Here is a 27200-nt window from a genome sequence, read left to right as displayed (position 1 = left end):
GGGCTGAGCCTGTGGCTGGGGAGCAGGCTCCGGGCTGGGGCAGGGGGTTGGGGATGCAGAAGGGAGTGCAGGGTGCAGACTCTGGGTGTGGGAGAGGGCTCAGGGATAAGGCAGGGGGCGGAGGGGTGCAGGCTCCAACCAGGCGGCACTTACCTTGGGTGGCTCCCAATCAGTGGCGCAGTGGGGCTAAAGCAGGCTCCCTGCCTGCCCTGGCTCCGCACTGCTCCTGGAAGCGGCCGGCATCTCCCTGCAGTCCGTGAGGGGAGGGAGTAGGGGGCTTTGCATGCTGCCCCCGCCTGTAGGCACCACCCCTGCAGCTCCCATTGGCCACAGTTCCTGGCCAATGGCAGCTGTGGAGTTGGTACACGGAGACCCCCTGCCCAGCCCAGTGGCTGCAGGGACATGCCGGCCACTTGCGGGAGTGGCACAGAGTCAGGGCAGGCAGGGAGCCTGCCTTAGCCCCGCTCAGAGGTGAAAGTAAGCCAGTTCACAGCTGACTGTACTGGCAGAGCTGCTGATGACAGGGGCCAAAAGAGGCAGCTTCCCCAGGCCCAGCAATTTAAAAGGCCCGGGGCTCTGGTCCTTTAAATCACTGCTGGAGCCCCAAGGTAGCACTAGCAGTGGCCGGGAGTCCTGGGCCCTTTAAATTGCCACCAGACCCCAGGCAGCATGGGCTGGGCTGGGCTGAAGGACTGCCTGGGGGAGTCTGGACCCATTCCCGCCCCTTCCGGCCCCCCCCCTCCCCACACCTTGCTCAGGACCCCAGCCGCCCTGCGTACTTAAGTTACTTTCACCCCTCGTCCTGCTGGACTTTTAAGCTGCCTAAAATCTCCCAGTTTGACTTCAGTAGCCTCCTGGAGATAGAGCCTGATTCTGGGAGACTCCTGGCGAAACCGGGAGGGTTGGCAACCTTATGGGCGGGTGGGGACAACCTCATCTAGCCATTCTTTATGGGTTTAGGCATGCTTTTTATTGAATCAGGTCCCAAAGGCAAGACAGGTGGGGGAACACCTTGTTTGCGCATCCCACTGGGGCTTGGGCACTGAGCTGCTGGGCGATGTCAGGAATTAGGCACCTGTGCACAGCAGCTAAAATTCAGAGGCCTCAGGGACTGCAGAGGTGGAAATCAGGGGGTCTACATGACTAGGTGGCAGCTGTGCTGCAGTTTTGTGAATGCCAGTGGTACCTAAATGTTGGACTTGGGCACCTAAAATGGACACCTATGCCCCTACTACTTGGGCCTGTTTATCTTGTCTGTCTATATCGTAAACTCCTTGGGGCAGGGTTTCTCACTGTTTGTAGAGCACCTCACACTACGGGCCCAATTCTATCTGTGACCACTAGATACTATTCTAACATATATAATAGCTTAAGTTGGAATATTACACTTATTTGAGGGGTTTTACGTTTAAGAACATTAAACTAAATCACTACTAATTCCTGGTAGCAAAATATATATAGTATCTAAAGACTCAAACATCAATTTAAAAGATTATTGTAAACCTTACCTTACATCCCAACTGCTTCTCAAACCTTGGTGACACGAAGGCCCAGGGACCCATGTTCTGTGGCTCCTCCTGACTCCAAATAAAATCTGTGGGAAAGATAAGAAGCCATGTGTTTGTATATTCCATATATACACCAACTGACCTTCTCACTGAATACAGAAATAGGTACTAATGAGCCTCTAAGCTAGTTTTCTTAGATGTATATTCCCATTCCATCTACAATGGTCCTGCTATGACAGCAAAAGCACCACTCTTCAGTCTGAGGATTACTAGACTGGACTGACTTTGTAACCACACAATGCTGCTGCTAGGGGTGAAAATAAATGTGGATAAAAATTCATATTTTAAGAACAAATTATTCTTCCCATTTTCTTTTGTTCCTCTACCTCCAAATCCTTGCATTACAGAGAACACTTCCATGTGCTTTGAAGGATATCCCTCCCACCAAGCCAAGGGGTCCAACAAAGGTGATGAATAGGAAAAACACCAATTAACTGATCTGCAATATTTGTTTAAATGCATGTATTGTAAAATTAAACCATTGTATCAATAAGCTCTTTAAGGCAAGGATTGTCTCTTAGTCTGTTTGTACAGGGCCTAGCACAATGGGAACCCAAACTCAACTGGGCTCCCAAGTTCTACTGTAATACCAAGTCAATTTGTACCACAGCCTTCTGCTGGATAGATTCAGAACTGCTTATTTGCATCATGGGTTCCATACCAGTATATTCCCTTATGGTGCAAGTAATAAGGACTTGTGTTTCTAAAGCTGCAGATCTAAAGTTGTATCTATGGGGCGGGGCGGGGGAAGACGGGGACAACAAAACCAAACCAAACCTAGGCCTTTTAATCCTAGAACAATGTGGAGCAGCAACATGTGGAGTTCCTAGATGGCCATGGATTTGTTTCAATACTTTAAAAGAGGTTAAATGCAAAGTATAAAGATCTGCCTGACCTTTGGCATTTTTGTACTTGTTCATCTCTTGCTGTAGAGCTTCCAGGGGGAAAGGACACAGTTCTTCTAGTCTGACGATAGCGGTACTGTGCTGCTTCTCTCCTAGTGCCTCTCTCTGTTTCACCAAAGCATAGTAATGCTTGCCAGAACACAGCACCACTCGGCTGATGCTAAAAGGCAGAAAAATTGAGGGGTTTTCAAGTACAGCATTTTAAGAGAGAACTTACAAGGCCACTTGTTATACATAAAATCCTAAAATCTGGACAAGGCCAAAGAGCTGACTATCAGATCAAAAGAAAGAAAAGAGGGCAGAAGAGAAAGGACTGTCCAGCTATTAAGTTCCCAGTCTTGGATCAAATCCCTGCTCCACCCCAGACTTGGGCAAGTCACTTAGTCTCTGTGCTTCTGTTTCCCATCTGTTAGATATGGATAGTAGTACTTGCCTAACGTATAGGGTGTTAGGGATAAATACATTAAAGATTCGAGTCATTCAGATTCTATGGTGGTACTTTGGCTACTATCACTATAGATAGAAGCTTATCCAAACAGGGCTCTTAATATTCCTACCTAAGGAAGGGAAAGAAAGAGACAAAACATACTTTTGAAATATAGTTCTCTGCTCCAGCCATGGTTCTCATCTCTACAGCCTCCTCACTTCAGCATGTGAAGTGTTCAAAGAGCAATAACAAAAACTTTATTTTTCTCATAAAAATAGAAGCAGAGTGGGGGATTCATTTGTTTACGAATGAGCAGCACTAGTCAATGTCAAGCACATGATAGGCAGAAGCAAGATAAACCATCAAACTCAAGCTCTCTGAATGCACCTGAGCTCAGGCCTCAATGATTATATCTTATCCACTCCTGTTTCATTCCTGGGGCTTCTTTACCAACTGTCAGTTGTACTGAAGTTTCTGGTGGTGTAAGATATGCCCACCAACTATGCAGAGATCACATTTCCTAAAGATTAGATCAATCTCCTTTATGTGCAGTGCAAAACCTTCAGGCCTAATTCGGCCCTCATTTTCATAGAATATCAGGGTTGGAAGGGACCTCAGGAGGTCATCTAGTCCAACCCCCTGCTCAGACAGATTTTTATCCCAGTTCCCTAAATAGCCCCCTCAAGGATTGAACTCACAACCCTGGGTTTAGCAGGCCAATGCTCAAACCACTGAGCTATCCCTCCCCCCATAGGGGTGTAAATCTGGGCTAACTAATAAAATCAGGGGAGTAAGTTTTACAGAGGTGACAAGAGAATAAAAGGACCTATAATTCTATCTTAGGTCTCCTACTGATCCTGTTTATTTTTTCCTTCATAAAATTATCAAAAATGAATTTTCAAGGGGAAAAAAAAGGCAAAAAAAACCAAACAAACTTATTTTACAGCCAATTATGCTTACATTCTGTTTGGAACTGTGAGTATTAGAAACAAGAATCAAGTTACCTGTTAGGATCCACTGACAAATCACCAATTACAGGCTTGAATGTTGTCCCTGGGGCCATTTCTTGAAAATTTGACACTGCCCCCTAAGAGGGGAAAAAGTAGGATATTTAACTTGTGGTTTTCAAATCTAAAAATCAACGTGCTATATAATGATTAAAATATGATCCCGAAGGACCCCCCACCCCCAAGTCTGGTACTACTTGTTATTGATCAGAAAAGTTTGTCTGTCAGTTGTTTATAGGGATTCTGAGTTTCTTGGCCTAACATTCATTATTAACAATGGCTACAATCAAACTGATTAACAGCTGATGCCAAGGGATTAAAGAGACATTGTCAAATAAATTTTAGCCCACAGATTTAGATTAAAATTTTACTGAAACTATTATGAAGAGTTATCCATTTTTTTTTTTTTTGGATTTCCAGGATTTCCTCTCACCCTCTCGAAAGGGCAAAGGGTGGAAGAATTAAAAACAAACAAAACAAAAAAACCCTGACATTCTTTGCCAACACTGAATGCCAAAACATAGCAGGACATTTCGCTAATGGCATGAGAACCGGGAAGTGAAACTCACCAATGTAGTCTCAATATCTAAGATGAGTGAAATGGAAAAAGCAAACGTAAGTGGAAAAAGTCAAATTAGATACCATTTTAACTAAAATCCTTTTGAAAACCACTGTAGTGTCAACATGGTAAAAAAACCTGTGTGGACACATTTATATCAGCGTAAAACTGTTATATTGGCTTAGCTTGCACTGTCAAAGTTTACAGGTGCAAACTAAACCAATATGTGCCATGTTTAAATAGATTTGAGAAGGCCAATGCACAAAGTTTGAACCAGTTTAAACTGATGTAACAGTGTGTTTTAGAGTAGGTCTTAGACGGTAAAACCAAAGTAAAAGTAACCCTAGCAGAAAGTGTTTCTACTTACTGGAAATCTGAGTAGCATTTTGGGAGAAGCAACAATTAAAGGTTTCCGGAAGTTTCGGATCATCTGCCTACGGAGCAAATGGAAATACTGTGCTGGGGTGGTTGGATGCACAACTGACATGTTCACGTTGTCACCATCAACTCCCTCTTCTGCACTGTCACACATCTATGCAAGGAGAACAAAATAATCCCTCACCAAGAAGCAAGCTGTCAACCAAACATGCTTGATACAGCACAAATGACTGAGGTACAATCACTGGTGTTTGTACAGGGAACAGATATACACTCCAATATGTGCTGAAGGTCTCAATTTACAGGAAAAGGCGATAAACAAATAAAGTCGCTCTAATTCTTTTATAAAACATTGCTAACATCTCAAGTAAACTACAAAAGCTTTAACTGTGGTGTAACCAGGACCCTTGATTCTATTGTTTTTAAAAGTGTAAATGGGCTCTTAAACAACTTCTGTATTTGATCCCAGACCTCCCACACACACTGCAATCACCTAGTGAGTTTGTAAAGCACTTACGGAGTTACACAAAGATGTATTATAGCCTTTAAAAATAAAATATTTATAATGCAACAGTTTTTAAGACAGCAACAATGGCAAAATGATAATATGCAATTCTGAAGTGCTTTCCAATAGAGGATCCCAACATCCCTTTGCAAACATTAGTGAATTCAGCCTTAAAACGCATCTACATGGCAGGTAAATATTGTTCCCATTGAAGGTCAGTTTCCTGATTGGTTAAATGGCTCATCTAAGATGACATATGAAAAGTTTGTTTCAGAGCCTAGAATAGAACTGCAGTCTCCAGACTTGCACCTTAAGCACATGATCAACCTTTCTCCCAATCCATGCCATTTCTTTTTCATAGCAACCACCTTGGTTATATGATCTTGCAGAGACCTAACATCAACGCCAAGCCTTTAATTCAAGGTGGATAAAAATCCATGATCTTAAAAAAATACATTTAAAAAAAAATAAACTGATTTAAAATTAAAATTGAACTGATGACAACCTACATTAAAGCTTAAACTTACAATAATCTATTAAAATCATTTAAAATGGAATAAAAAAATATTCAAGCAGTGCAAGTTTACTGCCAAAGTTTTACAGAAAAGTCAAACCACTGAGCTTGTGGAATTCTCTGCCTGAAGTGCTAAACTAGCTTTTGACAACATTAGCCTTTTCTTCTGGTGCAAAGATAATGTGTTATTTACTTCATTTGACTAGTTCAGTTCAATTCAATGACTAGTTCCATCCAAAGTTGAAAAAATCAATTCGGAGTTTAAAAGAACAGGGAAGTTTGTTTTCATCTACCAATTTATGAATAAAAAATAAGTTCAAGAGGATAAGATCTATTGTTCTAAAATCTGGAAGGACATAACCACGAGAAACAATCAGTTCAGTACAAATAATTCCTTTTAAAAAATAAAACCTAATTCAAAAAAAGTGTTCTGAATTCACGTTTCAATAAACTCATTTTTCATAAAATGTACTGATATATAAGGATAGTTTTCTTTAATGAAAAATAATTTTACATGCTGTTTTTATACATTTAACTCAATTCCAATTTTCATCGAAATGCAGCTTGCCACAAGTCACAAGTAAAAAAATTAGAGACAAGATGGGTGAGGTAATTTCTTTTACCTCAATTTACAATCAATTTCTGTTGGTGAGGGAGACAAGCTTAGAAGAAGAGCTCTGTGTAAGCTTGAAAATTTGTCTGTTTCACCAACAAAAGATATTACCACACACATCTCTAATATACTGGGACTAACTACAACAACACTGCAAAAAAGTAAAATACAATCATCTAATAAATAAGAAAAGCATTTTCTATTACAATAAAATATTTTCTAATATAATAAAAATGTAAAAAATTAAGAATCTGAATAAATGTAGGTTAATTTATACAATTAGTTAAATAAATGTGTATAGATATAGTGCATCAAAAAAGGATCAAATTTTGCGCAAAGGCTGTATTTAGTTGCAAATCAGCATGTTTTAATGGTTACCAATCAATGAGAATCAACCTCTCTTTGGAAAATAAAAAGGGCAAATGCAAAACAAGATTAAAATTAATGATTTATATCTAGGCTTCCCGCTTGCTGATTTAAATCAATCTACACTGCTTGATTTGACTGGCAAGTGCTACAGGCATGTAGCAACTTTTAACAGAACAGTCTTCCTGAAGCATCTGACATTGACATGCATTGACAGAGGGTATGACACAGGCACGTGTGTCCAGCTACCTGTAAGAAACGTTCCATTCGGCAGGAAGAGTGTTCAGGGCCTGCACCATCATAGCCGTGGGGAAGAAGAATGACTATCCCGCTCTGCAGGAGCCACTTAGCTTCACCTAAAGAAGCAAGGTCAGGAGGGAGGAGAGAAAAGAGTGTTACACAGAGTATAAGTCAACATTATACAGAGTCACTTGGTAAGTCTATGCAAATCCTCTCCCAAAGGTTTACACACAAAAAAATATCTAGCAAGATATTGTCTTTAATTAAACAAAACTATGCAACTTCCTGTGGGAGTTTTGTACTGTCAGAATTTCACTACTTTGATTATCTGAAAGTCTGAGGACACTGAAGCCTTTGTGTAAATCAGAGACGCTGGCTTCTGAGGAGGATTCTAAGTCTGCAGTACTGACGCCAATTCCTCTGTTTCAATTATAAATCCTAAATTTGGTTTTAAAAATTGCACCAAAAGTTACAGTAGAATCCTCTGAACTGGACAGTGTCATCCTGATTAGGCAGGTGTTCAATTAAAAGCCTCTTAAAAAAAATCCAAGAATATTTAAAGTTCAACAAAACATATTGAATAAAAGTGATTCACTGCATGCCATCTTTTTAAATATTTATTTGGAGACAGGCTTCTATATCAAAATACCAGCGCTGAGCATTTCATACCTATTTAACCTCTAGTAAGTCATTTCTTAATCAGTTGCCACTGTTGAAATGTGTCCATCCGAAGCAGAGTGTATGTTCAAAAAGAACAAGGAGTACTTGTGGCACCTAAGAGACTAACATTTATTTGGGCATAAGCTTTCGTGGGCTAAAACCCACTTCAGAGACATGCAGTGGAACATACAGTAGGAAGATATACATATATATATATATACACACACACACCATGAAAAAATGGGTGTTGCCATACCAACTATAATGAGACTAATCAATTAAGGTGGGCTATTAGCAGCAGGAGAAAACAACATTTTGTAATTGATTAGTCTCGTTATAGTATGGCAACACTCATTTTTTCATGTTCTGTGTGTGTGTGTATCTATCTATCGTATTTTCCACTGCATGCATCCGATGAAGTGGGTTTTAGCCCATGAAAGCTTATGCCCAAATAAATTTGTTAGTCTCAAGTGCCACAAGTACGCCTCGTTCTTTTTGCTGATATAGACACACACGGCTACCACTCTTGATTCCTATTCTTAGTTTGCCAGTTTCCTGGGAACTATGTCAATAAAGTGCCATCTCAGATTAAGTCTAGTGTGCTGGACAAAATTTACAACTCAGACAATTCCTTCTTTCCAACAGAAACTGAAGTCTGTGATAGATAGATAGATAGTTCGTGGTGTGTGTACAATATATATATATATTTATTTTAAATCTGTGTCCAGTTTATTTCTCTCTCTCTCTCTGGTTGTAAATTCCATTTGTAATGGTAACAGAGACATTGTGTAGCCATTTTGTAGCAGAAATTTGACACATAGTGGAGCGTTTAGGTTTGGAAAGCTGTGCCAGAGCATTCACAGGCCATCAACAATGAAGAACTCTCCCCTACTTCAACAATGGGATTTCTGCCAGCAGAGCCTTTAACCTTGAATGGGCTCTTTCTTCACAGAAACCTGTCAGGCCAGAGAAGAGAGGGTGGGATGGATACCCCTCCCCCAAGCACACAGCTGAGGGAATTGCAGTTTCTCTGCTTGACCACCTGACCCAGAGGCGGCAGGGACTGTTAAAAAGGCAGCTTGCTTTCTAAGCCAACAAAGCCCTTCCCTCATCAGAAACAAAAGACCCGGAAGGAGTGGAGGCAGGATGGACTTTGCCTCCCCTAAGGACTTGTATCTGACCCAGAGATTCACAACAGGAGGCAAAAAAATCAGACTAAGGAGGATTGTGTTCAGGAGTTGGTGGTTTTCCCCACAGACCTATAATTCTTGTGCTTTTCAAAAGCGTGTGCTTGCAAGGAACCCTTTGCTAAGCCTTTGCTTTCCTTGCTTTACTGCTACATTGTCCCTGAAAGTGGTAACTAGCAACCAGAGCTCCCACAGCCAAGTGGTCTTTGAGGGGCAATCGGTCCAAGCAACTTGGGGGCTCGGGAAGTCCAAAGCACTAGTTCCAAAGGCTAGGTAGCAAGAATGTGGGGTCCTACAGCTCAAGGAGGATGTCAAACATGGGGTCTGTATAACTGTTTTATCCTTTCAGTGCAAACTGTCAGAGGCCCCCCCCATAGCAAGCCTGATACACTTTTTGCCTCCAACACACTTGTCATAACATGTATCTAAAAAGGTATCATGTATGATATGTAAACTGGTGCCATGGTGGTCCTGAAAATCATTGTGTGAAGCATGTAAGGGTTGTGTACAAAGAGATGTGTTCTGGAAATATGTTTGGGAGGCAGTGCATGAACCCAGCCTGCCCCAGACAAAGGAATATGCACCTACCTGTCTGACCGGCTTGGCTACAGGTACAGGACAATGAAACTACATTTATATATAAAGGCTAACAAAGTTATCAAGCCAACAAGCAGCATAGACAACAGTTTGGCGATCATGCCAGGGAACAGAATCTGCACCCGAGGAAGCCTTCCGGGCTCTTGAACCCAGACAACGGATTTTGGGTAATAAGGGGAGCGGGGGAAAACAAACAAAAAAACAAAACAAAAACCCCACACCTTTAGTGATCCATCACCTAGGGGACATGGGGAACAGCACCTTCTGAGCCTGTGAAAGTTGGATCCCCAGACCAGGAAGGCTAGAGATGTCGGTAACTTTATGTAAGTGAGAAAACTGCTTAGGCAAAGATTGTAAACTTACTAAAATTAAATTTTATCCCCCAGAAAGCATGTTTTGTTTTGCTTGTAACCATACCTGTCTTTTTCTCTTGCTTAGTATCACTTAAACCTCTGTTTTTTGTTAATAAACTTATTTTTAGTTTTACCATAAACCATCTCAGTGCTGTTATATTGAAATAAAGTGCGAGTCTTCAGCTAAACTAACAGGCCGGTATGTACTCTGTCTCTTAGGAGACAGAAATTAAGTTTGCTGTGAGTGTCCAGTGAGAGGGACTGGAACTGGCAGGAAGATGTCTCTGGGGAACTTGGGAATTGAAGTTCATTATTAATGTCAAGGCAAGGTTTAGACTGGCAGAGTCTCAAGGAGTTTCCTGGCAAGGCAGATAGGCTGGAGTGTCAGGGAGCAGATACACAGCTTAGCAGCAGCAGCGGAGCTCTCACTTGCTGAGGCAGTAGGGTAACACAGGGGCTTACAGTTCTAGGTGTCCACAGCAGAAAGTCTGAGTCTGTGCCTGGGGGTGCCCCTAAGTGACCCAGAGCTAGGAACAGAGCTTAGCAGCACATGAGACTCAGTGACTGGATCCCATCATCACAGACTGCTGTTCATTCAGGAAGCAGGACTAGACCATGCTATGAAAAAGTCCAAGTCAAAAAAAGAAAAGAAAAAAAAAAACCAAACCCAACAACCTGGTAGCACTGGAAGGATGATGCAGTGGTTAGGGATTTAGCATGAGTCTCTGGGGACCTGGGTTCAAGTCCATGCTCCTCCATGGACTTCCCAGTTGACCTTGGGGAAGTAATTTAATCTGTGCCTCAGTTTCCCCATCTGTAAAATGGGGAGAATAGTACTGCCCTACGTCACAGGGGTGTTGTGAGGGTAAATACAACAAAGACTGTGAGGTGCTCAGATATAACAGTAATTGGGGCCATACAAGTACTATAGCCAGATAATCCAAATAGATGTCTTATACATGATACAAAGATACAGAATTGCTTGCCGTGAGCATTGGGCCTTTTAGTTAAAAAGGAATTTCTGTAACACACGTAAGAAATAACTTTATTTTAATAAATTTGTTCCACTCACCTCCAGAGATGAAAGTGTCAAATATTATCTGGGCTCCATTAAAGAAATCACCAAACTGGGCCTCCCAAATTGGCAGTAACTTGGGGCTTTCAATACTCATTCCATACTCAAAACCAAGCACAGCTTCTTCAGACAGGGGGCTATTGCTCACCTAACAAAGAAAGAGAATTTGGAAAAGGTAGGTGGGTGAAACAAGATGTTTGAATTTGACTCTGTTTTTCAGAATCAAAGCATGCCTATGATAGGAATGTTTGGCAGGCACATTCCTAGGTAAGAGGCATTCACAAATCACTTTTTGGGGGGGGGGGGGAAGGAAATTGCGGGAGAAAGCTATAAGGCTACTTCATAGTCTCATTCACCTCCACAGCTGATCTCCTCCCAGAAAAAAAACCAAACAGAACCCCTCTTTCTCAACTATCCACAATAAAATAATCAACTAAGAGCTTGAGTTGAACGAGTTGCTGAATTGACACTATTATCGACCTGCTCCCTGTAAGTCAGGCCACAATTCTTTTCACCTGTAGTCACTTCTATGGCAACAAGTTGTTAAAAAAAAAAAAAAAACACAACGCAATTCACCCATCCCAGTTATTAGAGAAGTGAACTGGAATTCTGCAAACCTGGGCTCTTCAAGTGACTGTCCACATGGATTCAACTCCTGATGTGCACATGCCCCGTGCGCATAAAATTGGATTCTTTTGGCCAGTGGTGTCCGTTGGAGCAGCATCTGCATTCTACATGTCCTCTTTACTCCCACTACCACCCAAGCACATAAAAGGCAGAATGGGCCCCAACCATTCCTCAGGTCCTTCTTACTGCTCATGGCAGTGAGACTGAACCCTCACAGAATCTGTCTTCTTCACTGCACGTTGTGCTAGTATAGTTAGTGTCCTAATACTTAGTTGTTTGTTAGTCAAAAAAACAAATGACATTACATTGTAATGTGTGTCCATAATTTTTCTTGAGTAAGTTTCAGTTAGGCTAGACTACACCCATCCTCCCATTCAGGGGTGCTAATAACATGGCAAAAGCTAAATATCTGGGATTCAAGACATGTCTCTCATGCAAAACTTCGATGCCATGACAACACACACTTCTGGTGCCTGCTTTGCCTAGGAGAGGGATACAGCCCCGAGCGAGGCTCCATATGTTGCCCCTTCTCTAAGAGAACTCAGAAAAGCTAGAGAAGCCCACCTGAAGCTGCTACGTGAGAGCACAGTACAAGCCTCCTCACAGAGAGAGAAAAAGGTCAGAGCTCAACCATAGTCATCTGGTCATTCCCTCTCCATTAGTACCCAGTATCCTCAGATGCCATCACCTCCATAATTCCCTTGTTAGATCCTCAAGACCGATTCAGTGGTCTTGCAGGTCAAGAGCCATCTTTCCACTTATCTATTCATGCAGACCAGATGAAATTCCTCAGATTTCTAGCAGGATCATTTTATTACTAGTACAGGATAGTGACCTCTGGTCTCTCCACAGCATCAGAGGTATTTAGGAAGGGCTTGGCAGTTGTGGCAGCTCACCTAAAGAGGCAGGGAAGTCAGGTCTACACAAACCTCAAAGACTGGCTAGTTTGAGGAAGGTAAACCCCACAGATGACCACTTCGATCCAAGTAACTTTAAAGATCTTTACTTCATGGGCCCTGACAGCCAACAGAAAGAAGTCCACACTAATTCAGACTCAAAGCACACAGTGCATAGGAGCAGTGCTAGATTCCAGGTCAGCGAGAGTTTACCCTCCACAGAAAGATTCTTGACAATAGTAAACCTCACCAAAGCACATCAGTAAGAGCATGCCTCAGACTTCCGTGACACATGGTCTCATGGCTGTGTGACACAGTTTGCCAGAATTCCCCTATCCTCCATGCAAGGGTGGCTGAAATTAGTGTATCTACCCAGTCACATGGAAATGATGGTTGCGGACTCAAGTCTTTTTGTTAATCTGGTGAAAAAAGCATTTTTAGGTATGCAAAGATTCTCTGCACCTCTGCCTACCAAGACTCTGATGACAGATCTCCCACTGAGGGATGGAGAATTCCCCTAGATCATCTCTGAACTCAAGGCCCATGGTCCCTTCAGGAAGCTCATCTCCACATAAGCATCCTAGAGCTCAAAGCCATCTGCCTGCCATGCAAAAAGTGTCCCTACCTCTTCTTCATAGATCCATAATCTAAGTGTTGACAGATAACACCACAATCACACATTATCCCAATAGATAGGAGAGCATGATGGTCTCACCAGTGGCTCTGCACCTTTCCTGCCTTCAAAACACATTAGGAGAACAACCCAGCAGACTGTTCTGAGAGACTCAGTCCTACAGAATGCCTTTTGCAAGTGGGAATTCCCAGGAACAGATCTATTTCCCACTCCAGAACAACAGGTGTCAAACATTCTGTTCTAGAGGGGGTTTTAGCCCAGACTTTGACAGATACCCCTCATATCCCTAGTACTCTGAGGTTGATGTATGTCTTTGTGCCAATTCCCACAATACCAAGGGTTCTGAGGAAACCAAGACAAGACACTGGACTAATTATTACAGTGATTGAGCTCTATAAAAGTCTGTTTAGTTTATCAAAACGAAGATTGAGAGGTGAATTGATTACAGTATGTAAGTACCTTCATATGGAGAAAATACTGAATACTAAGACAAAATAAGAACCAACAGATGGAAGCTGAAGCCAGACAAATTCAAATTAGGTACAATTTTTTCTTCTTTTTAAACAGTGAGTGATAAACCATTGGAACAAACAATCAAGGTAAGTGGTGGATCCTCCCTCTCTTGATGTCTTCTTATAAGACTGAATGCTTTTCTGGAGGATGTGCTTCACTCAAACACTAGTTATTGGGCTTAGTACAGGGGTAATGGAGTGAAACATTAATGGCCTGTGCTATATAGGTCATACTAGATAATCTAAAAGTCCTTTCTGGTCTCAAACTCTGAATCATGATAGCTCCAGCATGTGCTGGATAGTTCCGTTATTTGGATCTGACAATCTCTCAGTTCAGCCCCCGATCACCTTACCTGCTCAACCTAGCAGTCATTCAGAACAGTTGTTAGATCCTGCCCCTGGACCCAGCACTGTTACACCTGATGCTGGCTACATGACACCCATTGAAATTAGCTGCTTAGATAAAGTTCAGAAAATTCTTCTCTAAAGCAGGAAAGCCTCAAGCCGACTTTGCTTTTTAAGTGGAAGAGGTTGTCTATCTAGGCATCTCAGCACTAGCTGTCTTACTGGATTACAATCATTTCAGCAATACTGGGCTATTTACTAGCCCTGAAACAATCTGTATCAGCACCACCTAGCAGCTACATCTGCACACTGCCCTCCTATTCAGGGCCATACTGTTTTCCACTCTCCTGTGGCAAGGCTCCTTAAGAGCCTTATTCAGGTTTTTTCCCCCCTCAGTTTGGGAGCTCTCTCCCTCTTGGGACCTCAATATAGTATTAGCAGAGTTGATGGATTCCCCATCTGAGTCCTTAGCCACCTATTCCATTTACCACAATCTATGAATACTGCCTTTAATAGCCATTACATTAGCTCAAAGGATAGGAGAGATTCAGGCCTTCAGGGTGGGCCCCCTTACCCAGTATTTCCTAAGGATAAAGTTACTCTCAGGTCTCAGCTCAAGTTCTTGCCCAAAATTGTTTCAGAATTCCATGCAAACCAATTTATATTCACCAACTCCTAGTTTTCTTCCCCAAAACTTCCTGCACCCCAGAGAATGTAACACTTGATGTATTAAGACAAAACCGTCCAGGAACACACCTAGACTGTTTGTAGCCTTTGCAGAAAGCATTAATGGGCAGGCAATATCCCCTTAGGGATAATCTATCTGCATGAGGACATGTTATGAATTAACCAGGCTAGATCCATTTGGCTATATTGGAACTTATTCCACTACAGCTCAGGTAGCCTCTGCTGCCTGTTTGAAGAGTGTCCCTATTCTGGAAATCTGCAAGGCAGTTATGTGACACATGCATTGGACACTACTCTGTGGTAGAGGCTTTTGGATTAGATCTCTTTTGGTAGGGCTGTCCTACCATCCTTGCTTAACTGGGACTCCTACTACCCCACTCTGACCAAACATATAACTGTTAGTCACCAAAAGTAAAGTCTATGTGGACAATCACTTGAAGAATGAACAACTGCAAGTTAATGTAAGGTAAGTTTCTTGGAGATGTGTTTGTCCACATGGAGTCTACATACCACCCTCCTTCCCAGCTACTACAGAGTCATACTTCTGACATTCTGCTCCAGCAAAGGAACTGAGGGATGGGTGGGGCCATGCCTTCTATTGTGACTAAGGCTAAGATTCTGTCATGGTTATTTTTAGTAAAAGTCATGGACATGGCACGAGCAATAAAAAAAAAATTCCAAGAAGCCGTGACCTGTCTGTGACTTCTGCTGCTGTGGCTCCATGGTTTCCCCGCCACGGTGATAGCTGGGAGCTGTGGGGTTCCCCCTCTGCCCGTGGCAACTGGAAGCTGCAGAGTGACCGTATTTCCCAAAGAGAAAAAACGGGACAACCCAGTTGCTCACCCGAGACATCCCCCACCCACCATGCAAAGTCGCCCGTTGCCCAAACCCTGCTAGCTCCCCGTTGGCCACCAGCTCCTGAGTCCTGCAGCCCCAGGGGCTGAAGTGGAAAATGTCAGAGGTCTCTGGAAGTCATGGATTCCGTGACTTCCATGATCTCTGTGACATAAACATAGCCTTAATTATGACCTTGTTTTGCAGGGTGGGGTGCAAGAAGACATCTCGGGCACAAGCATTGCTCCAACAGACACTACTGGCCAAAATAATCTGATCTCATAGGCATGGGAGTGCAGGTGCACTGAAAGTGGAATCCACAGGGACAACACATCTTGAAGAACCACAGTTACTATAAGGTAAGTAATTGTTCTTTCTATTCTCAACTCTCACTTTGGCTTATTGTGTGACCTTGGGCAACCCAATTCATTTCTGAGGCTCAGGCTCCCCATTTATAGATTGGCAAGTTATCCACCTTTGAGAAGTAAGTTTTGCTTCCCAAACTGTGTTACCTGCAAATTATTATAACAATGCGAAGTCATGGACAAGTGACCTGCTCTATAAAGCATACACCATACCTCTAGGAAGCCTTTCTGATCCGGAGACATATGATTCAGCGGGATATAGGTTTCATCTGTCTCTTGGCAAACCAACATTGCGTGTCGTTGGCTGAATGTTCCTCTGCCAACATCCTGACCACTTAGTCGGATATTAAACCCTTTATCAAGTAAGAAACAAAGTAACCTTAAATAATCAAAGTCATAAAAGGTAGAGACTACTAGTGATAACCGCTCCTTGTTCAACAGTATCACTTCCCTCTTCAAAATCCTCTCTGGTTTCTCCTTATCAAGCATATCAAATTCAAGCTTCTTTTTCTAATCACCAGGGCTCTGTGCAACTCCACTGTTGCTTACACATCCCTGCACTCATTTCTCTCTTCTCCCCCACCACTCCCAAGGCTTTTTGCAAAGCTTGTTTCTTAACTCCCTAGGTATCCTTTCTACCACTCTTATATTTTATACCTTCTTCCACTCCACTCCTTACTCTTACACCAAACATCTCTAGTTCTCTTGGGCCAAACCTTACTCCCCTCCTTCAAAGACAGACAGACATCCCTCCTATTAAGACTCAGCATGCTCTCTGCACCAGTCCCATGTAAATACCTAGATCGATGTGTTTGAACTGTTTTTAGTTTGTGTCTGCATGAGAGTCTAAAAAAAAAAAAATGAGTACTGAGATTACTTCTGTGATGGTAAAGCATCAAATTTACTATCAATGATTAAAATTACTATTAGTTTACTTATGTGGTGGAAGAAAAATTTGTACTGATATCTGCCTTCTACTTTAGAACTGGATGCTCTTGAGCAGAGACCTCCACTAGTGACAAACTGCTTAGCTATTTTGTAATGTTAATAAGTGTACATGAAGCCGGAAACAAACCACAAAATGCATGTGCCCTGTATGCAATGTAATGTAAACCTGAATGCAGGCCTAGGAGGTAAAAAATTTAGTCTTACACTTCAAGTTAAACATCTACTTATGAGTAGTCTCATTTATGTCAATGGGACTACTCACATGCTTAGCTTTAAGCACAAGAATATATGTTTCAGTGAATTAGGGCTTTAACCTCTGGACCCCCAAGTATCTAACCTACAAGTATAAATGGCACAAGAAGGTCACAGTTGCCTTTTTATTGGAATAAAGATGCTACTTTATTGGGCTTTTATATAGTCACAACACTTGGAATTGATCATGAGATACATTAAAAAAAAAGTCTTATGGCATATTAGATTGTCACTGAAGCAACATGTTATATTATCTGCTGTCTAGTTGCCTCTTACCTTGGCTGAGCAGTGAACCAAAAGCTAATGTTTCAGCTGTAGCCCAGTCCAACTTTGTTCCTTCCTTCACTTTCAGTATTCTTGCCTGAATATTTTTAGAAAAGTAGATCAGTGATTTAGCTTTGTCATTCTGCACCTCATCAGATGTTACTGATCAACCGAGATAGCTAGAAAAATACACAGAGCAACATCTCTAAAGTTTTATTAGTCACTATAACAGAGGGGCTTGCCCCTTTAAGAACTGGCAGCCTGGAGCTTGTCAGCTCTGTACAATTAGCCCTGTCTGCCACATCTGGGATGAGCTGTGGGGTTTAATTAGAGCCAGCTGGGTATGGACCAGGTGACTCCCCTTTAGCATCAGAGTGAGAGGCTCCTGGAGGGAAGGCCCTGAGCTCAGGAGAACTGCTCCAGCTGGGAAGGGCTGGGAATAGCCTGCTAAGGCAAGAAGGACCCTGAAACACCAAGGGAGTTTGGGGCTGTGCCCAGCTGATGGCTGGAGGGAAGACTTGTGTTTATTTTTGAACTTTAAGTTCAAACTGTACTCTAAAGGAGGGCTGATATTGGACTTGATAGAGCCCTTTTGAGTTTAAGGAATCAAGAGCAGAAAATCAGGTGGTAGGGCACTTGCAGGCCACCAGGGAATACCTGGGAGGAGGCCACTCACTGACAGTCACCTTAGGCCCCAATCCTGCAATCAGTTCCATGTGGTGGACACGTGTGTCCATGCAGATCATCAGTGAATCATGGATCCAATTGCAGAACCTAGATTTTAAACTCCTTGGAGCACAGGCTATGCTTTTAATATCACAGTTTGATAGCTCTGGAGACTGGAAATCTTTCATTTGGCATCTTTCCCCAGCACTAACTACATAAACAATCTATAAAACAGATTAGACAGCAACGATGCAAAATGTTCTCCAAAACACTGTCCTTCCAACATGCACCCGGATGTGGAGGGAGGTAGGCTAGGTCAGTCTTCCCGCCCATTCAACTCTTGGCCTCTCTAAGACTGCCTATCAAGGGCCAACCGATGCCAATAATTTTGTTATGTGGATGCATTCGCTTAGAACTGGGTTAACAAGAAAATAATTTAAAACCAGCAACTTACCAGCCATCAAACATTAGTAATCAACAACCTGGTGCATATTCATACTGGGGACCTAGGTAATAGACTCTATATTTCTTTACCAATCCTTGAGACAGTCTCCCATAAGATAAGTTTTTATTGCATTTAAGAATGTTTTAAAAAGACCTAAAGCCAAGTTTGTTGAATGCTTTTTCTACTATTCTATCAAAAAAAAAAAAAGTGCTATAATTTTTGGGAGATTACTCTGTATTTCTCACACACACAAAAAGTGGTTCAATCCTTGCAAAGCTCAAATCAGCCTCATCATGGAAAATTTCTTTTACAAGACGACTTTGTTGTTCTTTAGTTGCATGCTTTGTCAGATTTCTCCTGTAACAGGTCTTTTTTTTTTTTTTTGAGCTATGGAATAAGAAGTGGAACATCATTAAGCCTTACAGACCTGTACATACGTCCTCAAAAGATGACTGTGCATCTGGAGCTCTTCAGGCACCTCCACAGACTTGATGCCGATGAACTGCAGGAGTGGCACAGGCAGGCCTGTGTCCCAAATGGTGATCCTAGCAGAGGGTTCCACCATGCCACTCCAGTGAGCTTGCAGGTTGGTCGAAGGGGGGCTATACATCATCATGTTGGCTAGATGATCATTCAGCTTGGAGTAATATGAAGTCTTTATCTCCAATACCTCATCCTCAGTCATGAGCCCACTGGCTATTAGACGCTCTGCATACATGTCTGGGATACTCTTACGGGATCTGTCAGGGAGGAAGTCAAACCCCACACATGTACACTGTGCCATCACTGTAGTGACAAGGAAATACAACCCTGTTCCTGCCAGATGGCAGTATAAACTCATTCCAAGAACTGGAGTGAATGATTTGCTGGGTTACAATCATTCAGATGGCAGCCCTCCAAAAAGTAAGGGACTGAAATTCTCCAGGACAACGTGTGCTATATTGTTTATTATTGGAGAAGCATCTGTAACTGGCAGCGATGGTCAAAAAGAAAGACTCACAATCAGAGTCACACCCTAATAATGATAAACTTAAAGCAAATTGAGCTCAGACAAGGAATCTAAGTATTCTCTTCCACCAATGTAAACACTGCAGGCACACTCCATCTGAAGTGCCAGAATATACTGGCTAGCACATTTTTGGAGTGGGGATAAAATTAGGGTAAGTTTTAGTACTCATAAAAGAGAAGATCTAGCTGAACTGGCAAGAACCAGCTTACGCAGGCATTGTGCAAGCTTTCCACACACAGCTCTGCCAATGGCCATCAGCCCTGATCTGCAAACCCTCCCCAACCAGTTGTCTGTGTCCTGAACTCCACAGATGCTGATGAGCAAAGGGCAAACCAATAGCTATTGGGAAGTTTTAAAATGCAGACGGAATATATTAACTTGTTCTTAAAGGGGCATCAAACTGCATATTCAAGCACTAACACCACCATCATCAGTAATGCCCAGACTCTCTTTAATATGCAAAATGTCTTGACAGTGTGCTCCAAAGAGCACAGCCATGTCCACACTAGTACTTACCCTGCTGTGAACACAGATGCTGGTGCACCATTGCTGACAGCAGGACAGAATGTGCTCGTGTAAACAAGGACCTTAAATTTCATATAGAGGCTTCTGTTACAATTGAGGATAAACTGATCATTACTGAAGCTGGTTTAAGCATGAGTTATATACCTTCCTTTGCTAGCATTAACCTACCTGATGATTTTATACATGCTGGGGTTGGTGAAGAATGGCTCATCGAGTTCATTGTGGCCCCACTGTCTGTAGCACAGCAAGTCCACAATCACATCCCTGCGGAAGCGGTGCTGGTATTCAACAGCTAATCGCGTCGCTCTGATGACTTCTTCAGCATCGTCACCATTCACATGGATAACTGCACACCCAATTATCTTACCTGAATAGAAATTCAAAAATATGGATTTATGAGTCAAACTTAGGGCGAGATCGAACAAAGTGCTTCCTACCCTTTGCAATTACAGGCGAATGAGCACATGGGATATGCTCACTGGAACCCAACATGTGATCTCTGCTCAGTGCATCTGAGAGAGGCCAAAAAAATCCAGAGACAGCCTGTCAATGTGAGCAAGGAGAAGAGTCTTTTTTGGTTGTTACAATTGACTCGACCCTGTGCATGTATGCAGATGGGTCCACAGTATGGTTCCAGAGTGAAGGAAAGCTTCTAACAGGTTTTGTGATGCAGTCCTTGGATCCTCTCATTCTGGATGGAAACTAAAGCCCACACAGGCTGGCAGTCTTTTGGTTGCATCTTGCTCCAGAAGAGAAACAAAATACAGTTTTCAACCTGAAGCAGGGTTTATCTGAAATCTATACAGCATTTCCTTGGTCAGAAGCAGTCCTTCCCCTAATCCACTCATGCTAGGTTGCTCCCAGCAGACCCTGGACAGGTTTGTCAGAATTAAAGTCTTCTCAAATAAGCAGAAGAAAACCCCAAACTCACATTAGAGTTCCCTTCCCTCTGTGTGGCCACTAGACTGTCTAGGCAACAAATCATCTAGTTCCCAGCTATTGGCTTGTTAACTTTCCTGGAACATATAAAAGGAAGTACATGCTCCAGCTATTTCCCTGGCCCGTCTGGTGAATTTTTTTCCTCTTCACATAGAATACCACAGTTCTCTGACCTGATCACCCTCCAGGGACAAACGGATAATAAACCGCATCACAACCAATACACAACAGGGAAAGGAAATCTAGAGATGTGAGCCACAAAACCAATGCAGGGAGAAAATGGAAGGCAATTTGCTTTCCCTATCAGCTATCACGGGTCCACCCTATAACATCTGGTTTGCTAAAGCCATGAAACAAAGATTTAGTGTGAAACGCCCAAGACATTAATATGTTTTTAGCTGTAGGGGATATAATTACATCTACATACATGGGAAGGATAAAGCATATACAATCTAGCTAATCAAACCAGATTTGTGAACAAAGATAAATCAGAGAAAGACCCTTTGTTGACCTTATTCAAGTAGTGGCATCAACCTCATATTTCAACCACTTCTTTGAACACACAAGCCCACCAGTTACACTACAATCACAACCAAGATACAGTCATACAGTAGAACCTTTTTAAGTCAATGCTTCAGAGACCCACTGTTTTTAAAAAAAATGTTTGTTGAATTCAATGAATCAGCAATAATGTCTCATACTACATCACAAAACATCCTTGAAACACTTGTCAAATTTAAAAAGTTTGTTACTGATAAAACTTCACAATAGCCTCGTTAACATTCTGTAAAAAGACCATGTAAATTTTCTCTGCTATTAAATCTTTGTCATGAAGTACATGAAAATTTTGTGTGTTTAAATTATTATTAGCAAAGTGTATCTATTAAAAAGTCCAATTTACCTAATTCATCATAAGTGTGGAAAAAGATTCCCTAGGATACATGAACACTAGCTGTGAAAACCAAAAGAGGAACTTGTACTTGACATTCACTCTGGAGTATAAATTTATTTGACACAGGTTACATAACCACTTGTCTGGTGACTCTTTTACACATACCAATATCGCTACAGTATAGTGAAGATCTTCCTCGCTCTGGAGGAGTGGTGTAACCCAGCTGATTATTAACAATCAAATGGATGCTTCCACCAACTCTGAAATGTGGGAGATTAGAGAGTGTCAACGTTTCAGGAACAATCCCTTGACCAGAGAAAGCAGCATCACCATGAACCTAAATTACAGAGGGAGACAGAAAAGGATTTGTTAATAGCCATTGCTGAAAGAGAGGTGTCACAATGAGAGAAAAAAAAATCCATTACACAAGATCTTTCAGAGTGATCATCTAGCCCTATTAATACCAGCCACTCACTCCCAGGTTAATTTGACAGATTTTATATCATCTTTTAACTCCAGTGAAGAGTCATGGCCAGCAACTGTGCACATATTGGCTGAACTCTTATCTGCTTGGAGCAAACCTATAATCTCTTAAAATAGACTTTACTATTCCACACAGCATTATAACCTAACATGGTGGGCCAACTGTAACAGTGACAGTCAGTAGTCTGCAGTAGATTTTCAGTAAAAGATCAGTGAACAAAAATAAGCCAGTCACCATATGATACGCTGCCCCGCCCCCAAAAATTAAACATTGCAGGCCCAAGTATACATGGCTTCTGTCTATCTACACTTCAGTAAATAAAGGCAGAGGATAAAAAAGGGATGAAACACATAAGTGAAGTATTTAGAAGTAAGATAAAAGGATTTAAAAGGGATTGAGAGCTACTGAAGAGCCTAAAAAAATACAATTAAAAACATATTTGAAAAAACTTTTTTAATAAATAAGTTACAAACAGCCCAGGTTTTTTAAAAAGTTGAAGACACTGGGCTCAATTATGGGTCTGCATTGAAACTAGATACTGTCTTTAGTTGCAGAGCTTGAAACCAAACTTCCCCAGAGTTCAGAGTGATTCAGATTGAGGTTCTATTAAAGCCTCTCTCTAGTCAAAATCATTAAAGATTAAAAGCTTTATCAAGCTGCTAGGTAAAACCAAGTGAGAGTCTTACCTTCAGATTCAGGGTTAACAGTCTCAGGACTCAAATGATACTCTATAGCAGGTGTTGGCAACCTTTCAGAAGTGGTGTGCCGAGTCTTCATTTATTCACTCTAATTTAAGGTTTCGCGTGCCAGTAATACATTTCAACGTTTTTAGGTGGTCTCTTTCTATAAGTCTATAATATATAACTAAACTATTGTTGTATGTAAAGTAAATAAGGCTTTTAAAATGTTTAAGGAGCTTCATTTAAAATTAAATTAAAATGCAGAGCCCTCTGGACCAGTGGCTAGAACCCAGGCAGTGTGAGTGCCACTGAAAATCAGCTTGCGTGCCACCTTCAGCACACATGCTAGAGGTTGCCAACCCCTGCTCTATAGATAGAAATCCAACCATAACACAATTGGAGAATGAGCATGTGAAAGCCCCGATGACATGAAACCTCCAGATTTTAAATAGTTCTAAAAAACTTCTCAGTTCACCTTTACAAGCACGCACCACAGATAAGCAGGATTACTCATTACAAGAGAGACCCTGTTTCCACTCCTGACCATGGCGCTCCCTCTGCGTATTTAGAAATGAACCGTGGCAAGTTTCTGGCATCTCAGAAAGGATTTCACTTCTCGCTCCAGCTGTTTTGCTGCTCTTCAAAAGCCTCCATTTTGCATGGTCCCACTCAATAGCACCAGCTTCATTCCAGTACACACACTAAAGCAACTGAAAAGGCTTGTCGGCCAGTGCTCTGGTATCGTCTTAAGACCTTCAGAGTGTGTCACTGAAAAAGACTCCTCGGAACCCAGCACACAAGGTTACAGGACATTTGATTTGAGAATTTAAGTCTCATGCTCTCTTTCTACTTAAATCTTCCCCCCTCAGTAACCAGCTAGCCTCCAGCCATGACATTTGATTCTACTGAAGAAAAAGCTTTTTGGGTCTTCCAGTCCACTTAAGGTACAAGAAAACAGAAAATAATAAAATATAGTGAAACATGATAAACAATCACTCAGTGCACCAGCAAGTTGCTTAATAATCTTAACTAAAGGTTGAACCAAGTTATACTCAAGGATTTTGATGCTAATATTTTAACAAGGGTCTTCCACAAAAGCTCTGACAATGAATTATTGCCACAGAAAAGGCTTCTTCAATCTGCGCACCAGGAGTACGAAAAGCAGAGTGCTCCCTCCTCTAAAACCAAGGAAAGCAGCAACTCCACCTTGCAAGCAAACTTAACTCCTGCTGAAATTCTGTGTTACTGCACAATGCAGAATTTGCGCAAAATTAATGTTCCACACAGAACTTGTGATCCCCACCCACCCGCCCATGGCGGCCAGCGGGAGCCCAAGCTGCCAATGGGAGCATAATTATATTGTGTTATTTTGACAAAATAAAATATGCACCGTTTTAAAATACTGTGCACAGAATTTATTTTTGCGCAGAATTCCTCCAATAGCAAAACTTCTCTTATGTGTACTTTGGTGTTAATTTATACTTTGTATCTGAGAACTCCAGAGCACATTGATCGGAGAGAAAACTGTTCAGCTTCTGTGATTGGAAATGGACAGGAAGGGGATGAGAGACACTGTAAGGGATCATTCCTCAAGGATTATTTGTTTTTGAACATCAGATACTTGGTGCTATCTGGTGTACTCCAAAGGCAAAAGACTTGCTCTTCTGAAGCATTTTGATGAGCCTCTGAAATAAGTTGTCACTGGCAGGGATGGTTCAGAAGTATCCAGAGTAAGGGTGAATTCTAGCACAGGCCAGGCTTCAACTAGACGACAACATTTTAATAAGGGAATACAGATTATATTGGAAACCACATCAAAGGGTCACGTAAGGCATGAGGCTGCCTGTTATCTAACTAACAGTATTTTATATGCCCCACTCTCTTACTATAGAGTTTGATTGCCTTGGAATCTTGAATGCCTCAACACCACTGTGAGCTAAGGAAATGCTATTATTCCCCATCTGTAAAACTGAAGCACAGAAAGACAGTGACTTGCCCAAAGTCACACAGCAAGTCTGTAGCAGAACAGAAAATTCGATCTGGGTCTCCTGAGCCCCTGGCTCATGCCCTAACCATTGGTCCATCCTTCCTGTCTCTACTGAAGGTAGGTCCCTTAGGCTATGTCTGTGCTATGGTCCTTACAGCAGTACAGCTATACTGCTCCAAAGTCTCCTGTGTAGCCACTCTATGCCAGCAGGAGAGCGCTCTCCTACTGGCATAATTAAGCCACCCTCAAAGGGCAGCAGAAGCTGTCGGCGGAAGAGTGTCTCCCGCTGACACAGCGCTGTCCACACCGGCGCTTTTGTCGGTGACTTATATCAATCAGGGGTGTGTTTTTTCACACCTCTGACTGACAAAAGTTTTGCCAACAAAAGTGCTAGTGTAGACAAAGCCTTAGTGAAGGTTTCACTACGCAGTGGTCATTTTATTCAGAAGGAGGGAAGAAGAAAGGGCACATTGTGGGTGTCAAGGACATTAGGCTATGGAAGGGAATCAGACACTCTTCCATGGGAAGTTACTTTAGCCATTCTCCCCACCCCCAAAGAAAAATGGAAAAAATTAGAAGGCAGGAGGGTGCCTACTGGTAAATAAATTATTAGGGCATGTATGACATGGGGCTAAGGATAGGGAAGGATTTATTTGTATAAAAGAGATGGATGGGGCTGGGGAATGGAATCTGGTGGCAAAATCTAAGGGGATAAAATAGAAACAGCCTCAATGGTATCAGATGTGAGCATCACTTTCAATTCTGCCCATGGCATTTGAGTCCTCCTGGAATTTACTGGGGTGGGGGGGAAAAATGTATTGTGTCTCATATGCTTCTCAAATCTAGGATGTCCTTTGAAATACCTTGACACAACAGGCTAGACCTAGTTGTTTCGGGAAAACAACTCCTGGAGAAATAAGTTTATATAGACCACCCAGGCCCCAGCAATGTAGTACAGGATTTTTCCGGCAGCCTCCATATTATATGTGAGGAAGAAAAGAATAAAACAATGTTGGCTGATGTTTTAATTGCTGTAATTAAGATTTATAAACTGATGGACTGAAATCTCTTTCCCATGGTAGTCACCTACCACTGTCATAGAAGCGGCAAAGAATTCTGTGGCACCTTATAGACTAACAAACGTATTGGAGCATGAGCTTTCATAGGTGAATACCCACTTCATCAGATGTATGTAGTGGAAATTTCCAGAGGCAGGTATAAATATGCAAGCAAGAATCAGGCTAGAGATAACGAGGTTAGTTCAATCAGGGAGGGTGAGGCCCTCTTCTAGTAGTTGAGGTGTGAACACCAAGGGAGAAGAAACTGCTTTTGTAGTTGGCTAGCCATTCAGTCTTTGTTTAATCCTGAGCTGATGGTGTGAAATTTGCAGATGAACTGGAGCTCACCAGTTTCTCTTTGAAGTCTGGTCCTGAAGTTTTTTTTGCTGCAGGATGGCTACCTTTAAATCTGCTATTGTGTGTCCACGGAGATTGAAGTGTTCTCCTACAGGTTTTTGTATATTGTCATTCCTAATATCTGATTTGTATCCATTTATCCTTTTACGTAGGGAGTGTCCAGTTTGGCTGATGTACATAGCAGAGGGGCATTGCTGGCCCATGATGGCATATATTACATTGGTGGACGTGCGGGTGAATGAACCGGTGATTGTGTGGCTGACCTGGTTAGGTCCTGTGATGGTGTAGATATGTGGGCACAGTTGGCATCGAGGTTTGTTGAATGGATTGGTTCCTGAGTTAGAGTTACTATGGTGCAGTGTGTAGTTGCTGGTGAAAATATGCTTCAGGTTGGCGGATTGTCCGTGGGCGAGGACTGGCCTGCCTCCCAAGGCCTGTCATAGAAGTCTTCTTCTAATTAAAATCACCACAGCTAATTAAATCTTCACAACAGGCACAACCCTCGGGGGGGGAGGGATAGCTCAGTGGTTTGAGCATTGGCCTGCTAAACCCAGGGTTGTGAGTTCAATCCTTGAGGAGGCCACTTAGGGATCTGGGGCAAAAATTGGTCCTGCTAGTGAAAGCAGGGGGCTGGACTCAATGACCTTTCAAGGTCCCTTCCAGCTCTAGGAGATTGGTATATCTCCAATTATTACCTAACCCCTACTTTGGGGAAGGGGAACCTGAGGCACAGAGAGGCTGATGGCCCGATTTTCAGAGATGCTGAGAAATCCACAGTAAAACAATCGGCAGGTGTGCAGTGCCACTGAAAGTCAGACCATAGATGCCTTGCTCAAGGAG

At 42.2% G+C, this 27200-nt stretch overlaps 1 protein-coding gene across 1 annotated transcript in view; it reads right to left on the bottom strand.

Annotated features, from left to right (window-relative positions):
* Window positions 1-27200, bottom strand: part of DHTKD1 (dehydrogenase E1 and transketolase domain containing 1) — a 42586-nt gene that overhangs the window by 3667 nt on the left and 11719 nt on the right. The window contains exons 6-16 of the mRNA XM_045029037.1: window positions 21960-22131; window positions 20132-20330; window positions 18857-19169; window positions 17331-17415; window positions 16068-16207; window positions 10952-11102; window positions 7092-7198; window positions 4834-4998; window positions 3905-3987; window positions 2464-2633; window positions 1509-1594 (exon numbers count right to left, since the gene is read on the bottom strand). Of these exons, the coding sequence (XP_044884972.1) occupies window positions 1509-1594; window positions 2464-2633; window positions 3905-3987; window positions 4834-4998; window positions 7092-7198; window positions 10952-11102; window positions 16068-16207; window positions 17331-17415; window positions 18857-19169; window positions 20132-20330; window positions 21960-22131 (1671 nt within the window). The remainder of the gene's footprint in view (window positions 1-1508; window positions 1595-2463; window positions 2634-3904; window positions 3988-4833; window positions 4999-7091; window positions 7199-10951; window positions 11103-16067; window positions 16208-17330; window positions 17416-18856; window positions 19170-20131; window positions 20331-21959; window positions 22132-27200) is intronic.

This window comes from Mauremys mutica, chromosome 1, assembly GCF_020497125.1.
Source record: "Mauremys mutica isolate MM-2020 ecotype Southern chromosome 1, ASM2049712v1, whole genome shotgun sequence".
Lineage (NCBI taxonomy): Eukaryota > Metazoa > Chordata > Testudines > Geoemydidae > Mauremys > Mauremys mutica.
Note: the sequence above shows the minus strand (reverse complement) of the source record. Positions and strands in the feature narration are given on the sequence as shown.